General features: G+C 45.6%; 1 protein-coding gene across 2 annotated transcripts in view; it reads left to right on the top strand.

Moving 5' to 3' along the window:
- Positions 1–16,373, top strand: part of ZFYVE26 (zinc finger FYVE-type containing 26) — a 499,004-nt gene that overhangs the window by 181,986 nt on the left and 300,645 nt on the right. For both annotated transcript variants that reach the window (XM_040332529.1, XM_040332530.1), the window contains exon 15: positions 701–856. In XM_040332529.1, coding sequence (XP_040188463.1) covers positions 701–856 — 156 coding nt within the window. The remainder of the gene's footprint in view (positions 1–700; positions 857–16,373) is intronic.

Below are 16,373 nucleotides of genomic sequence, written 5' to 3'. Positions count from 1 at the left end.
CTTCCTTCTCTGTTGACTTTCCCTGTCACCTATTCCTTCTGCACTTTTTCTAATTCCACTTTCAAGTCTCTACCCTTCTTCTGCCACTATTACTGACCCATTATTGCCTCTTCCCCATAGGGTATGTTTTTAGATAGTTTATTGTATGCGGTCTTTTGTCACGTGATGCAATTTTTACTGGTTTTAAAGTGTAATCTAAAGGCACACATACCTTTTTGTTCCAATGGTCTGATGCCCAAAAAGCCCTGCACTGGCATCTGCTTCCCAGATTCTTCAAGGTGCCAGTCTTTGGCTCATTTGATTAGCCGTTCCTGGAGTGCAGTCATTCCAGCACACTTGCAGTGTGCCAAAATGTAAACTGAGGTGCACATTCTGCAGAAGATTGCAAATAGGCAGGTAAGTACTTTATTGCAGAAGAGACATTGCAGGTCTCTTCTGCAATAAGACTGCCTGTTTTTTGCAGGAAGGTTTATATTTGCATATTTGCCTTGGACACCAGTGGACTTGTCCTGGCATTATTGTTACATATTCCCATTGTATTGTGCTGGGGAGAAACCAAAACAATGCCCTGGTAATATAAAATACATACATGTATTTCATACCTTGTGTGAGCTGAATTGCAAGCATTCATAATTTTGCACCAATTCTGTGTATGTGTATATATATGTATAAATGTTGTTTTATTCTTACCCAATTGCAGAGGAGAAGCTAAGCAGCCTGTTCAAGTGCAGCGTCACAGAGATTTTACATACATGTTATTCAGTGCTCCAAGATGAGTACCTGGTTTGTCATATCATCCTGGATTATGAACTGGAACAAATTCTTGTGCAACTGAAAGCTGTGATCAAATCCCAGGGTATGTCGAAGTATCTATTGATTATATGAATTGATTAGTTAAAGCTTGATTCGTTTTGTTCTTTGATTCTGTGAATAATTTTTGGAGACAAAAAAATGTACAATATAACAATTGTAGCATAATACAGCATACATTTCGCTCTTGTCACCGCACAATGTCCTGTCAGCGTTTTCTCCACCAGGCTCACTCATGTTTGCCACAGTCCCCAAGAAGCTCTATAGAGCGCTTATGCTCCGTACTCCCTGGCCACTTCAAAATGTATGTAAAGTGAATATAATTCCAAGTTTCCCTGATGGGTTAATTTTTGATGTCTGTCCACGTTGGAAGATTACACTTCATTTTCCGTTTCAGAGTCACAACATAAAGAGGAAGTGTCTTAAAACTGAGGGGATATCCTTTCTTAGACAGTTGTCATTAAAAAAGTTATAAAAGAAAGGAGAAAGGGTAGTGCTTCTAAGAGTAGCCATATATTTAAATCAAGAGGGAAACTATATTCTCCTCATAAGTGTAATATAATAATGCGAACCAAGCTGGGTGTTCTAAGGGTGGCCTGCCAGTAGAGCTGCACGATTAATCGTCAAGAATCGTTATCGCGATCTTCTTTTTCCCATTGCAATTCTTGACACAGGGTTTCACAATCTTTGACATGAAAATAATTTTCTCTCTGCACTTTGGTATGCAAAGAATTTCCTGTCTGCTCTCAGCCAAAAGTCAGTCTGGGCAGCCTGCCAAGTTTTGAAAACATTCTTTATTAGTGGAAAGTTAAGTCTAAACATTGACTTTTCTTTATCGTACATCACGGGACACAGAGCTGCATAGCCATTACTATGTGGGTTATATGGAGTACCTTCAGGTGATGGACACTGGTGTAATCAATTAAACAGGAAGTTCCCTCCCTATATAACCCCTCCCCTACTGGGAGTACCTCAGTTTTTTCATCAGTGTCTAAGGTGTTGGTCACGAGTTAACATGTGCTCTTAGGAGCTCCACTGGAGGGATCCATGCTGGATGTAAAAAGCCTCCATAAATCCGGATCCGTCCAAGTTGCTTCATAGCCAAAGTGGACGGTACCCGGGCCTCGGTACGAAGAACGAGGTTTAGCCTATAATGCCTCTCTGCGGAGGGCTGGATCCTGGGTTCCAGAACTTTGTGCCTTCTAAGGACCAAATGTTTTTTCTGCTGCCAGGGTGCTATATAGGTCCAGGGGTGTGGTGTTCCTGCCATGGACCCCGGTCCCTGAAGGTCTAGGACTATACCCACGGTGAAGGGGGAAGATTGGGCCTCTTGCTTGGCAATACCCTGCAGCGTGGAAAGGTAAGAGAGGGACCTACGGGACTTGGTTCGACAGTAGGTCTTCTGTAGGGGACTATGGGTCTCGCCTATATTATGTTTTTATGCATGGGCAATGTAAACCACAATGTCTTTTGAGACGGGATGGCTCAGGGCACCCATATACCTCCCCTAGCCGGCATGTAGCCTGGGCCACTATGTCTGTTCAGACAGGATGGCTGTAGTACCCATATATCCCCCCTTGAAGGGGCTGGTACATAAAAAAAAAAAAAAAATGCCCTTAATCCTATGCAAAGCATTGTCTTCCATGAGTAGCTGCAAGTCTTATCTGTTTTTCCACTACTATGGGCAGTAAAAGACATGCCTGATGTTTTCGCTTACCATGCTTTCCAAAGACGGAAGCTTAAGTGTTAGCTGGTCTATTGTGCGTCCCACTTCCTCAGCTTCAGGCTCTACCATGTCGCACGTGCTCACCGGCTCAGTGCAGTCGCAGAGAGGGCTCTTCAAAAAGGCCCAGACGTCAGAGCTCTGTAAAGCTAGGGGGACACAAACGCAAGCACCTTGTGTGAGTTGGATACAGATTCATCGAAGACGCCTACTCCGCATCTAGCTGTGCAGATTAGCAGGCATTGTTGCTGCCAGACTATGTTCAGCTGTTGATGCACCTGGGTTAAGCTCCTCTGCTTTTAGCTTAGGACTTTGGTCTCCCCATTGAATAAGGTCAGGGGTAGGAATATAAAAAGGAATCGCCACCTGAACCTGGTGGCCCCTTATTCTCCCCTGTAGAGACAGCTCACAGATTGAGCCATCAGACCTGTCAGGCAATCAATGCAGCCTCCCCCAACATTGCAGCCACTCTGCATGTGTTTTGTTTTTTTGCATCACATTTGTTGTTCTACAAGAGGTTAACTGCTATGTTCGCAGCATCCTCACAGAAGCAAAAAAAAAAAAAAAAAGCAGGGTGTGTCCCTTTTCCTGCTTTAATCCTTAAACAAAGGGATTAGAAGAGCTGGGGATGAAGGTTCACTGTCAGAGGACAGGAGACAGGAGCTGCAGCCTAACGAGGAGAAGCTATCAATAGCCCTACAGGTTCTGATTGCACCTGCAGTCTTTTCAGAGATTCATGCTGCATATAATTTCCCTCTGCCTACTCGGCCAAAGCCTCTATCTTCTCCTTAGAGTGTAAAGAGAGGTTTTCCTATAGGTGGCTAGTAAGACCTCCATATGGTCCTCAGCCTGGTGTCGGCTTCAGGCAAACCAAATGCACATCTGAGGGATGCACAGTTGCTGGTACACATTGCTAACGTCTCTTAATTGAGGAAACGCACATCTACAGAGGATAACTTCCTTTTTACCAGTCCGCATGTTGCATAAGATACATGAGTTTGGAATGCATGTGGGATAAAAACAAGTAACAAAGCATGTTTTATTGTGGATCGCATAAGGATACATGTTTCTGTCTGTATGGTGTTGCATGTTTGTTAGAGTTGCATAGAAATGCTTGAGTGCATAAAGATGCTAGTTACCTGATCACCCAAATCCTTGATTACCCAAGGATGTTTGGTCACACAGAAGTGGTTTGTTTCCACAGAAATGCCTAAAATCGCATAAAGTTGCTTGGATGCAAAAAAGATGCTGCATCACACATGATTACCTGATCATCTGCGTCCTTGATTCCCCAAGGATATTTGGTCACACAAAGAGGCTTGTTTCCACAGAAATGCCTAGAATCGCATAAAGAGGCTTGAAGGCATAAAAATGCTGAATCACACATGATTACCCGATCACCCAAGTCCTTGATTACTCGAGGATATTTTGGTCGCACAGAGAGGCTTGTTTCTACAAGAATGCCTAAAGATCGCTTAAAGATGCTTGAATGCAAAAAGAAGCTGGATCACACATGGTTGTCGGATCAATAGCGTCCTGGATTACCCAAGGATACTTGATCACATAGAGAGGCTTGTTTCACAGAAATGCCTAAAGTCGCATTAAGATGCTTGAGTGCATAAGGATGCTGGATCGCACAGGGGTGCTTGGTCACACAAGAGTCCTTGGTCACACAAGGGTTCTTGTCCGCACAGTAGTGCTTAAAATGCATAAGATGTTGATCGCATGGAAGATGCTAAATCGCATAAGGATGCATGATTACTTTAAAGTTGCACATGGCGGCCTAATTAAGCAATACAGGATTCCTTGTGTTTGCATAGAAATACGTGTCTGCATGGGTTCATGTTGCACATTGTTGCATAACACGTTTATATCGCATGCTTGCTTGCAAGATGCTTGTTCCAGAGCACACAGGCTATATGCATGTTTTTCTTAAAACATATTTATATGAATTCATGCTTCCAGGAACACACGCTGCCATGTACACACACTTCCATTGAGGCATATGGCTTTAACACTTGCCACATACACACATGGGGAGCCAGTTGCATATGTGTTTATTTACTTGGGTCTGCAGAGGTTGTCTGCGTTTCGCAGGGGAACAGCACTATCTCCAGTTGGTGGTCTTGCCCTTTTGGGTTAGCCTCCGTGCCTGGGTTGTCAGGGTGCTAGGGCCCGCCTCTAGCAGGTCTGTAGGCCCAGGGTATAGCAGTAATGGCATACCGAAGCAAACTCCTGCTGATGGGTCAGTCAGTAGCATGGCTGGACCTAAGGGTGTCCAGCATGGTCAAGTATCTGGAACTCTAAAGATACATTCTTTCATTTGACAAGAAGCTGGGTATGTTTGGCAGTCCAAAAAGGAGAGTTTTTTTGGCCTCAGACAAGACCATCGCTATAAGAAAACTGGTCTATGTGGTCACGGCAAGGAACAGTTCCTTACTTTTGGCCTTTTGATTAAGGCACTAGGGAAGATGCTGGCTTCATTCAAGACAGTTCCCTATACTAACTTTTATTCAGGGCTGTTATAAACAGTATTTTGTCGGCCTAGAAAGAGTGGATCTTGACCTAGCATTATCCAAAGAACCAGGTCCCAGAGATATGCTGGAATTCCTCTTGGTGATTCTTAACTAAAAGGGTTTGCCAGGTCAGGAAGAGACCATGGCCCAGGGGAAGTAGTCAAGCTCCAAGGGAGCCTTATCTGTCAGCTAGAGCTACCGATGGAGCATCTGGCTTAGGGGCCTGAACGTTCAGGTGGCAGGTTGGTTCTGTCAGAGTACAATCAGACTATGCCATACTAGTGATTTACTTAATTTACCAAGGAGGAGCTTGTGCCTTGCCTATTGACATTCGTCATTTCATGAAATGCAGAATTGGCAGGCGATTCGCTGGAGCCGTCAACAAGTGTCTCCGGGAGAATGACCTCTACACCCCGACTGTTTTCCTGACCAAATGTCACAGAAATAGTACCCTGTACATAAGATGTATTGGCGTCCAGGCTCAACAAGAGATTGAACAGCTTGGGGTCAAGGATAAAGGATCCACCCGCATGCGGGGCAGATGTGTTTGTAATCCGAGGGGGGGGGACCAGTTGTCACTGGTTGTGTCTCTCCCCCCAGTGCCGCGACTTTTGTGGCTTCTATGCAACATTTAGAGGAGAACGGAAGCTGGCCTGATTACTCCGGCATAACCCTGACGACCTCTCGGTGCAGGAACAGTAAGGGTGGTAGTAGAGGACCCACAGTCCCTTACATCTTGTCCAGGCCTACTTTGCAGGGGGTATTACATTCTGCCTTGCAACAGGTGAATTAATGGTCTGGCTATTATAGACCACATTCTCGAGGATCGGGGCTTTCAGAATCAGCGGCAATTCCCTTGATTCATACAAGAGAGCTGGCCTCCAGGACCAGATATACTACGGTCTGGAAGGCCCATGTTCCTGGTGTGAAACCAGATGGTGGCATCCGTGGAAGTTTGTCAAAGGTAAAATTCCTGCCTTCCTACATTTGGAAAGGAGACGGAGCTAGCCTTAAGTTATATCAAGGATCCGATCTCGGCCTTGCTTCCAAAGGTCGATTACTTCACACTCTTTGGTCCGGGCTGTTATGCACGTCACCCCTTGTATAAGTCCACCAGTTGGGTCGCCCTTGTGCTCGGAGGATTGGCTCTAGTTTTGTCGGCTTACAGGGTCAGCTCCTTGGGCCGATGCACCATATTTCTCTTCATCCTTTAACAAGGAATTGGTGTTCTTGGTTGTGGTAGCCTCCAAGAGTTTCAGTATTGGCAACTTTCTTGGTATAGAGCCATACTCAATTATTCTTACAAGTAGAGTGATTTTCATCCTCACCCAACCTTATTTACTAGAAGGATCTAGTATTCATTTGAATTTGGATATTCTTACCTTCCCTTTTTTCAAAACCTTGTTTCACGGAAGGAAAGGTTATTGCTTTTCTCTCAATTGAGATGAGAGCAGTTAAATACCTATCTGAAGGTTTCAGATATAGAAAGCTGACGTTTTTATTGGGCTGCCAGAAGACCCTAGATGGGCAGGCAGTGTTCAGGTCAGCTATTAAAATGGTTACACTCTCTCTCTCGTTAGAGTAAGAAGGGTCTAGGCCTATCTGAAGCGGCTGCTCGGATACGGAAAACTGATGTTGTTGCGCTACCAGGAGGCCCCAGGAAAGGGCAGGCAGCGTCTAAAATCAACTGTTTTTAAGGTTGATTCATCAGGTTATTATTCAGGCTTGTGGTTAGAGTAGGATTCCCCCTGTTTTTTTGTGGGGGTGCTCCCTACCAGGATGGTAAGCGCTTTATGCGCAATGCATTTCCAAGCCTTTATGACACAGATTTTCAAGGCCGCAACTTGGTCATCTGTGCTTACGTTCACTAACTCCTATCAGGTGAACATAAGACGGCAAGAGGATGCAGCTTTTTGGCGCAGTATGCTGCAGGCAGCATTATAGGTCCTCGCGTCTGATGGCGGTCTGCGTTGTTGGTGTCTCCCTCCCCTCAGTAAGCATTGCTTTGGGACATCCCACATAGTAATGGCTATGCAGCTCTGTGTCCCGTGATGTACGATAAAGAAAATAGGATTTTTATAACAGCTTACCTGTAAAATCCTTTTCTTGGAGTACATCACGGGACACAGAGCTCCCACCCCTCTTGTCTGGGGATATTGGGACACTTATTGCTTTGCTACAAAAACTGAGGTACTCCCAGTAGGGGAGGGGTTATATAGGGAGGGAACTTCCTGTTTAATTGATTACACCAGTGTCCATCACCTGAAGGTACTCCATATAACCCACATAGTAATGGCTATGCAGCTCTGTGTCCCGTGATGTACTCCAAGAAAAGGATTTTACAGGTAAGCTGTTATAAAAATCCTATTTTTCTGTATGTAAATTAGAAACGTTTAACCACTTAAACACCAAACCTTTTCTGACAGCTCTTTTCAAGTTAAAATCATAATTTTTTTTTTGCTAGAAAATTACTTAGAACCCCCAAACATTATATAATTTTTTAGTAAAGACCCTAGAGAATAAAATGGCGGTTGTTGCAATATTTTATGTTGCACTGTATTTGCGCAGCAGTCTTTTTAAATGCAATTTTTTTGGAAAAAAAACTAGCCAGTAAAGTAAGCCCATTTTTTTTTTTTTGTATAAATGTAAAAGATTTTACGCCGTGAGAATCGTGATCTTCATTCTAAGCAAAAAAAATCACGATTCTCATTTTGGCCAGAATCGTGCAGCTCTACTTGCCAGTATTCTTATAACTAACCAAATACACAGATACATCTCTTTTATATAAAAAGTCATACATTTTATTAAATTATTGCCACAATTAAAAGGCACAGACACCATGTCTCTTTCTTGAGTGTCTCTGTCACGAGTGGTGCACAGTTTCCCCACCACACTTTAACAAAAGCAGGATAACTAAAGCTTGATGAAGATGCAACAAAAACTTTGCTCCACTCTGGAAAGACAGCAGCATTTGACATTGAAATAATTTGAAGTCAGATTGCCACTCTCTATCTACTAACATGCTCCTTCTTACTCTTCCTTCTCACATCCGTGTCTTCTATACTGAAATTATCCTTGATCCACCCTCCACTCTACCCCACAGCATACACATATCACCCTCACTCCTACCCTCTCACTACTACTGCACCCATCACCTCCTGCAACTGCTGAACCCACATGCTGTCCTAAACACCAGGGCAGTTAGACATCCCATCCTACCTACCTCACCTTCCTTCTCCTAGTCTCCGGGACAATTCTCCAAATCCTGGTCCTCCATTTTCGAACTGCAAACCACAAATCTGAAACCCATCCTCTGGCAACAGCTGCAATCCACTCACTTTAATTTCTATCCCCCTGCTTCCTAAACCCAGCCCCCAATCTTGTGCACCCTTTAGAATTCCCACTCCATCTGTAACAAGTTCACATGTGTGCACGACCTTTTCATCTCTCATGGCTTTATAGATAAGTAAAGTATAGAGCAATTGCTGAAATGTTATTGTTTGTTCAATACCACCTACACCCCTATGTAAGAGAAGTATATGTGTAGAACCCCCCAAACCGGGGAAAAGGCTTGGGGTTTTTAAAGGTGGTTATTGAGGAATTGAAATTTGACAAAAGGCAAGTTTAAACATAAAAAGTATACATTTTAATTCATAAATAGCATATGATAATTTTTAAAACCGGAAAAAATAAAAAACATGGTACATTCTATTCCTTATATAGTCACAAGATTGTGGTCCCAACATGTTTCTCCTACTGGAGACTTCCTCAGGGACTTATATAATCTACAATAGATACATAGTATTAATACATACAGAAATGGGCATTAGCATATATGTTTTACAGCATACATTTGTAAATTAAATGAGTTATTGCTCCTCTATGGATATGGACAAATACCTCCACACTGCCGGAGATCCTCATACACGGCTGAGATATGCCTACTGTCATGTGACAGAGAGCAACCTACAGACTTAAAGATGGGGCATCTGCATTGTCATAGACCCATACAGCCCGATTGTGAACATACCACAAGAATCCAATGACAGGGATATCTAATAAACAATTGTTAAGCTTTCGACCTACATGAAAAAACAAAGAAAATCATAATAGTAATGCTATATTCTACGGGCCAAGATTTGGCCAAAATCACGATATTGAGTTAGACCTAGGTCAAAAAGATTAATATACAAAAGCTTACATGTCAATGATGCAGTAAACGGTTAACCTGGGAGCTTAAAATGCACAGGCAGGCAGGTAAATGAACCATAGGGACAGGTGATTATTAAAAATGAACCTGAAGAGAGGAGGGGAACACATCAGATAGTGTATACTATGCTTAAAACTGTCAATATGACAAAAAAACTCAAAACATATTGCTGTCTATAAATACCTGTAGACTTACGCCTATGCTCTTAATGATGTAGAGGGTAAGCTTATAAAGTCACCAGAGCCTTATGATCTGTGGATTAACGATCAACATGTATAACCTGCCGTGCGTCTATCTCTGCTCCGAGGAATATCCACCTAACGGCAACTATGGCCGTAGGGTCTTTTATATATCCCTGTGTGGCGGTGGATAGGCCGCGCCGCGTGTGGCGTGTGAGCATCAGCGGTGTATATGCGTCAATGGATGCGGAATACCCCATCAGAGGGACGGTAAATCCTCGCACATGCGCATTGGCATGGAAAAGATAGAATGTGACATGGATACCGTGTCATTAAAAAGGGGCGTTGAAACATTACAGCTCTGGCCTGCTCAAAGCGCGCATGGTGAGAACATCTAGAGCAGTGGTTCTCAACCTTCTAGTGCCGTGACCCCTTTATAAAATTTCCCAAATTGTGGGGACCCCTAACAGTAAAATTATTTTTGTAGCGTAGGCTGTCGGCACCCAGGGCAAGAAAAGTATTTTGCGCCCATAACCCACAGACATTTATCGCTCCCTGAGTCCCTTCCACTCGTACAGTATTAAAACCCCTTATGGTACATTTTAGGATGTACCACTCTTTCTCTTTGTTCTTCTTTTTTTCCCTTTTATCTCTCTCTATCCTCATTTTTGGGGTTTTTTTTCCCCCATCCCTCGCTCTCTAGCCATCTTTTTTGTTCTTTCTTGTATTCTTTCTCTCCCTTTTTCTGTGTTCCTCCCCCTCTTTTCATACTTTCTTTATTTTTTATTCCTCCTCTTACTCTTTGGTGGGGGGAATGGGATAAGTGGCAGTGCAGCGGAGGGTTCTCATCAACCAACTTTGGTGCTCTTGATCAAGGTCATCTGCTGATCTGAGAACTGTAGTGGGGACTTTTAATGGCTATAACTATAATCACAGGTAGTGTTGCTCACTGTGTCTCTGACTTTGTGGTGTCTCGTAGAAGTCACACCTATGCCGAAATAAGGAGATAGGGTCACCTCCAGCCCCTCCCACTTCACATTCCTTACCAGTCAGCTGACCTCTAGTCTCTGCCCCCCAGCCATACCATACTGAATGGGGGGCTGCGATGAGGCTGAATGGGCGGCCACATGCTCCAGGAACAACCCAGCTGGACGGCCACAGACTCCAGGGACAGCCCTGCTGGGCAGCTCTGAGAAGGCTGGGAGAGCGGTGCAGGCTTCAGGAACAGCCCAGGATTCGGGGACCCCTGGCAAATCGTCATTTGACCCCGAGGGGGTCCCGACCCCCAGGTTGAGAACCACTGATCTAGAGGAAGAGGTACTCACTGATTCAGTAACATTTGTAGTGGCCACATCCCTTGGTAACATATAACAAAAAAGACTATCTCCCCCTAGGTGGGATTTTAAAGGCCAAACAAAATGTAAAGGTAAAAAACAATCTTTAATGGGAAATTCGTACAAAAACTGGCACGTGATGTTGAAGCACACAGTAGGCACCTACGGTGCATGTGAAAGCAACAAGTGTACAAATACAAAAACAATAACACTAAAACAGTAAATGTGCCACAAACAATGGCAAGTAGACAAAATAGCACTCTCCTAGTGGGTGGTGTGTGTGTGCCTGACGCGTTTCTGGTTGTCGATTGTCATCAGGGGCCACGGAGGAAGAGTAGTGCAAATGGTGATTCTGTTTACAGTAAAAAATAAGACACATCATAAAAAACTGTACACAAAATATGGGCAATAGGTTGAGACTTGTTGAACTGATGTAACATATGGTAGACGGATAGCATACCAAACCATGTAATAAACTGGAAATGGACCCCCTTTCCTTAGTTATAGGGTTGAGTGGGGATGGAGTAGCGTCAGAGCATCCCTCATGACCTAGTCATAAAAACAAATAGGAGTAAAGTAGTATCTATGTTGTGTATAAATGTATTATCTAGAATACTCAATCACCGAATGGCCACTTCACAAATTGTTGGCATCCATATGTGGATGGAACCCAAACAAACTGCCTTGCAATGGCTGCTGACCTAAGGAGGGGGCAAAAGGAAGAGGAGCCAAAGTATCCAAGGTCCTAGGTAGGTGGGCCAGGTGGATTAGAATGACACTGCTTTGTTTACTTCAGGTACAGGATAGTGATTCCTGTTTTGAACACCACTACATATCCCTAATTTGCATGGGTCCTTCTAATCCACCTGGCCCACCTTCCTAGGACCTTGGATACTTTGGCTCCTCTTCCTTTTGCCCCCTCCTTAGGTCAGCAGCCATTGCAAGGCAGTTTGTTTGGTTCCATCCACATATGGATGCCAACAATTTGTGAAGTGGCCATTCGGTGATTGAGTATACTAGATAATACATTTATACACAACATAGATACTACTTTACTCCTATTTGTTTTTATGACTAGGTCATGAGGGACGCTCGGACGCTACTCCATCCCCACTCAACCCTATAACTATGGAAAGGGGGTCCATTTCCAGGTTATTACATGGTTTGGTATGCTATCCGTCTACCATATGTTACATCAGTTCAACAAGTCTCAACCTATTGCCCATATTTTGCGTACAGTTTTTAATGACGTGTCTTTTATCATTTTTTTACTGTAAACAGAATCACCATTTGCACTACTCTTCCTCCGTGGCCCCTGATGACCGTCGACAACCAGAAACGCGTCGGACACACACACATCACCCACTAGGAGAGTGCTATTTTGTCTACTTGCCATTGTTTGTGGCACATTTACTGTTTTAGTGTTATTGTTTTTGTATTTGTACACTTGTTGCTTTCACATGCACCATAGGTGCCTACTGTGTGCTTCAACATCAAGTGCCAGTTTTTGTACGAATTTCCCATTAAAGATCGTTTTTTACCTTTACATTTTGTTTGGCCTTTAAAATCTCACCTAGGGGGAGATACTCTCTTTTTTGTTATGGTGAGAACATCCCTACCCCTCCATGAAAATGGACAATCATAGCATCCATGACTTTGCTTGGATTCAGAATCGTGGTATGTTCTGATGATTGCCCCTGTGCGCCCGCAGTGGAACTGGTGGTATAACCTATTCAGACCGACGGGGCTATGCATGCAACGATGCCTGTTGATGATTTATATGTACATCAACTGTAAAAAAAACACCTCATTGTCTAAATTTACAATACAAAATAGAAAATGAAAAAATTATGAATGAAATTAAAAATAGAGAGTATTACATAACATGGCATGTTTGCAATGCTAACTGAAAAGAAACACGAATGAATACATAACTTAGAACTTTAACATTGTTATACAAAAGCAATACAGCAGAGAAAGTGACAATCTCATGCTGTATTTTTTTTTAAATGTGTAATTTGTCTCATGTATTCCAAAAGTGTCTTTACTATATTGAGCAAATTTGACCAAGGTCCCAGAAAGAGGGTTGGGATTCTCGGGTCACGCAGGTGGCCCGATGTGTGAAGTCCCTATCTCTCAGAAAGGCCCTGGTTTATCGGAGGTAAGTCGTGAGGCTCAAGAACAAGAATGATGTGCTCACTCACGGTGGCACAGACGAAGAGAGGAGAAAGAATGACCAAGGAGGGGACCCATAGCCCAGTCAAAAGGACCGGGTTCAGGACAGCGTTTCACCCCAACCAACAATATTGATAAAGGATCTTACAGGAAGGGTTTGTAGCTTATGTTTTCATTTTAAACCCGGAGGCTTGGTTGCCTGGAGACATTGGGCCAGATCCCCAAAGCACTTACGCCGGCGTATCTCGAGATGCGCGGCGTAAGTGTATATATACGCCGGTGTAACTATGCGCCGTATCCACAAAACTAGATACGCCTGAAACGCACCATTGATTTGCTATTCAAATATGCAAATGAGGGAGATACGGCGATCCCTGAACGTACGTGCGCCCGACGCGGGCTACGCGCGCCGCGCGTAAGTTGTACGTCCGGCCTAAAGTTACCCCTCATAAAGCAGGGGTAAGTCAGCAGCAGACATGCACAGGTCAGATGGAGAGCAGCTTCAGCAGCCCCGTTAGGGACGAGCTGAGCATCCACACCTGCAGGACAACAATCTGTATGCCAACATGCCAGGGGCATCCATGGTCATAGCTATACTACTGGCTTCACAGGCGCGTAGGAGGCAGGCACAGGAGCGGATATACCGACCGCGCCTAAACGTCTTTGGCATGGGGGATTCGGAGGTGTATCGCATCTTCAGATTCAGCCCTGATGCCATCCTGGAATTCACCACAACCCTGAAAGATGACCTCACCAGCCAGACACACCGCTCACATGCAGTGGAGCCACTGGTCAAGGTACTGGCAACACTCCATTTCCTTGCCAGTGGCTCGTTCCAGCGTACAAGTGGAGTTGTGGCTGGGATGGCACAATCCTCCATTAGCAGATGTGTGCACCAGGTTGTCCCCGCAATCCTCCGACGCATGGCCCACCACATTGTCAGACCCACCCAGGAGCATCTGCGGCAGAAGGCAATGCGTGATTTCTACAGTATTGCAAGATTCCCACGCACCGTGGGGGCCATTGATTGCACACATGTGGCACTACGCCCCCCCCCCAGTGACACAGAGCACATATACCTCAATCGTTAGCATTGGCATTCCATAAACGTACAGGTGATAGCCGATGCCCAATGCCTCATATGGCACGTCCGTGCCAAACACCCAGGGTCCAGCCACGACAGCTACATATACCGTCAAAGCACCGTCCCAACAGAATTTGAACAGAACGTGTACGGGAACGGCTGGTTGGTGAGTGACATGGGTGTTAGGCATGTCTGTCCGACCCCATGATGCAGACATCACGAGGGGCCCATGCACGACTAACATCCTCCTGTCTCTTCCCTTCCAGGTGACTCTGCATATGCACTTGGGCCCCATCTCAGGACTCCATTCCGGAATTCTGAAACCACAGGAGAGAGAAGATACAATGATGCACACACACGTACCCGTGCAGTGGTGGAACGCACCTTTGGCCTCCTGAAGTCTCGTTTCCGATGCCTGGATAAGTCTGGGGGTACCCTGTTGTATTCCCCAAACTTTGTGTGCCAGATCATCGGTGCATGTTGCATGCTGCACAACTTCGCCGTGAGAAAGGGCCTGGAGATTGACATACGTAATGACCTGACCCCCGAACCAGACATTCCCCTCCTAACCGAGGCTACCCCGTCTACTGAGGGAAGAGCAGTCAGGAGATGCCTCACAGTAGGCATCTTTGCACGTTAAACACACATTCATCATGGCACAAGGAAAATGCACGCATGCACACCACTGTGGTCCCTAGCACACACACCCCACATCCTCATCACATTGGATTATCCCAAGTCCACAATGCAGGACTTGGGAGCAGCAACGCCCCGTCAAGGCTCCAATTATGTTGCTGTCCATTCATACCACATTCACACAGTCCTGGGGATCACTTCTTCCTGGTCCTGGGGATCACTTCTACCAGACGACCAAGGGTGACACCCCTTTTCTGGCAGGAATGTCACCCCCACATTCAAACACCAGTCACACTGTAGCCTGCACTACTGATCGTGTGCTTGGGCTATAAAACAGAAAAACTCATAACCTGAGTATATTAAAAAAAACATAAACTCATAACCTGAGTGTGTATATATATATATATAAAAAAACATATAAAACTCATAACCTGAGTATACAAAGAAAAACAGGAAAAAAATCATCAACGGCGCTGACGTGCACCACGCCTGCCCCGGCCTGGGCTCCTCATGGGAGACTCATGGGTGGGTGGAAATCAGGAGGAGGAGCATCCCCTGGTCTCTCCACGGCTGGCGGCCTGCCCTCCAACACCAGGGCAATGCGGGTGAGGACCGCATTTGTGTCGGCCTGCAGCAGCCTGGACTGCCTCCCCTCCGCCTGGATGGCTGCAGTGTTGTCCCTGACAGCCTCTGTCAGGGCGTGGACCTCATCCACAAGGCCTGCTGTGGTGGCCTGCAGATCCCCCAGGCAGGTGGCCACAGCAGCTGTATTTGCGCCAACGTCCTGGACACCTTCTGTCATAGTGGCAAAGGAAGACATGCTGTCTAACATGCGCTCCACATGCATGGCAACCTCACCCAGATGGCAGGCCTGGTCCCTCTTGAGATGTTCCGTGAGAACCTCAGACACCCCCTAGTCTTCCTGGACACCTTCCTGTGGCCAGAAGAGGCTTGGGGCTGTGGAGAAGGGGAGACCCTTGAGGGGGAAGCCCTGTTGGGGGAGGACCGGGAGGGGCTACCCCTGATGGAGGGCTGACTGGTCCCAGCCAAAGGGGGAGACTCCTCCAAATTGAGCCTCACCTCATTCCCACTGGTCACCTCCTCCTCAACCACCTCCTGAGGAGAGGTGTGGCCACTCCCTTCCACTGATGACTCCTGGCTTGCCTGGGGGTCTGACTCGAACTGATGTCCGGGGGATGGTGTGGACTGGCCACCGGCAGCAGATGGCCCAGCACCCTCCTGCACATCTCTAGATGACACAAAACATTCACATGTTGGAGGATCCACACACTTGTCACATGTTCCCTTTCACCCCCACACATGCTACACACCAGATAGGAGATAAAACACACTTACCTGTCTTCAAGTCATCCTCAACGGAGTCAAAGCCCTCAACTCCCTCCACTTGATGCCTGTGGAAGCACTGGGCAACCACCTGCTCCTCAGGAGTCAAGGTAGTTGCTGGTCCCCCTCCAGTGCCCCTGGCATGAGCCCTCATCTTCGCCCCTTCATTTGCATGGGGTCACGGCTCATTTCAATGGAACACGCCCACTTCCTTCCTACTTTGAATTACGCCGGCTTACGCCTAGGAATTTACATCGCGCTGGCGCAACGTTGGGCGGAAATACTCTGAGGATACGGTACTTGCCTCTCTAAGTTGAGCCGGCATAGCGGAAATGAGATGCGCTACGCCGGCCTATATATGC

This window comes from Rana temporaria, chromosome 13 (assembly GCF_905171775.1).
Source record: "Rana temporaria chromosome 13, aRanTem1.1, whole genome shotgun sequence".
NCBI classification, from domain to species: Eukaryota; Metazoa; Chordata; class Amphibia; order Anura; family Ranidae; genus Rana; species Rana temporaria.
The sequence above is the reverse complement of the archived record's forward strand: the minus strand, read 5'-3'. Positions and strand labels throughout refer to the sequence as shown.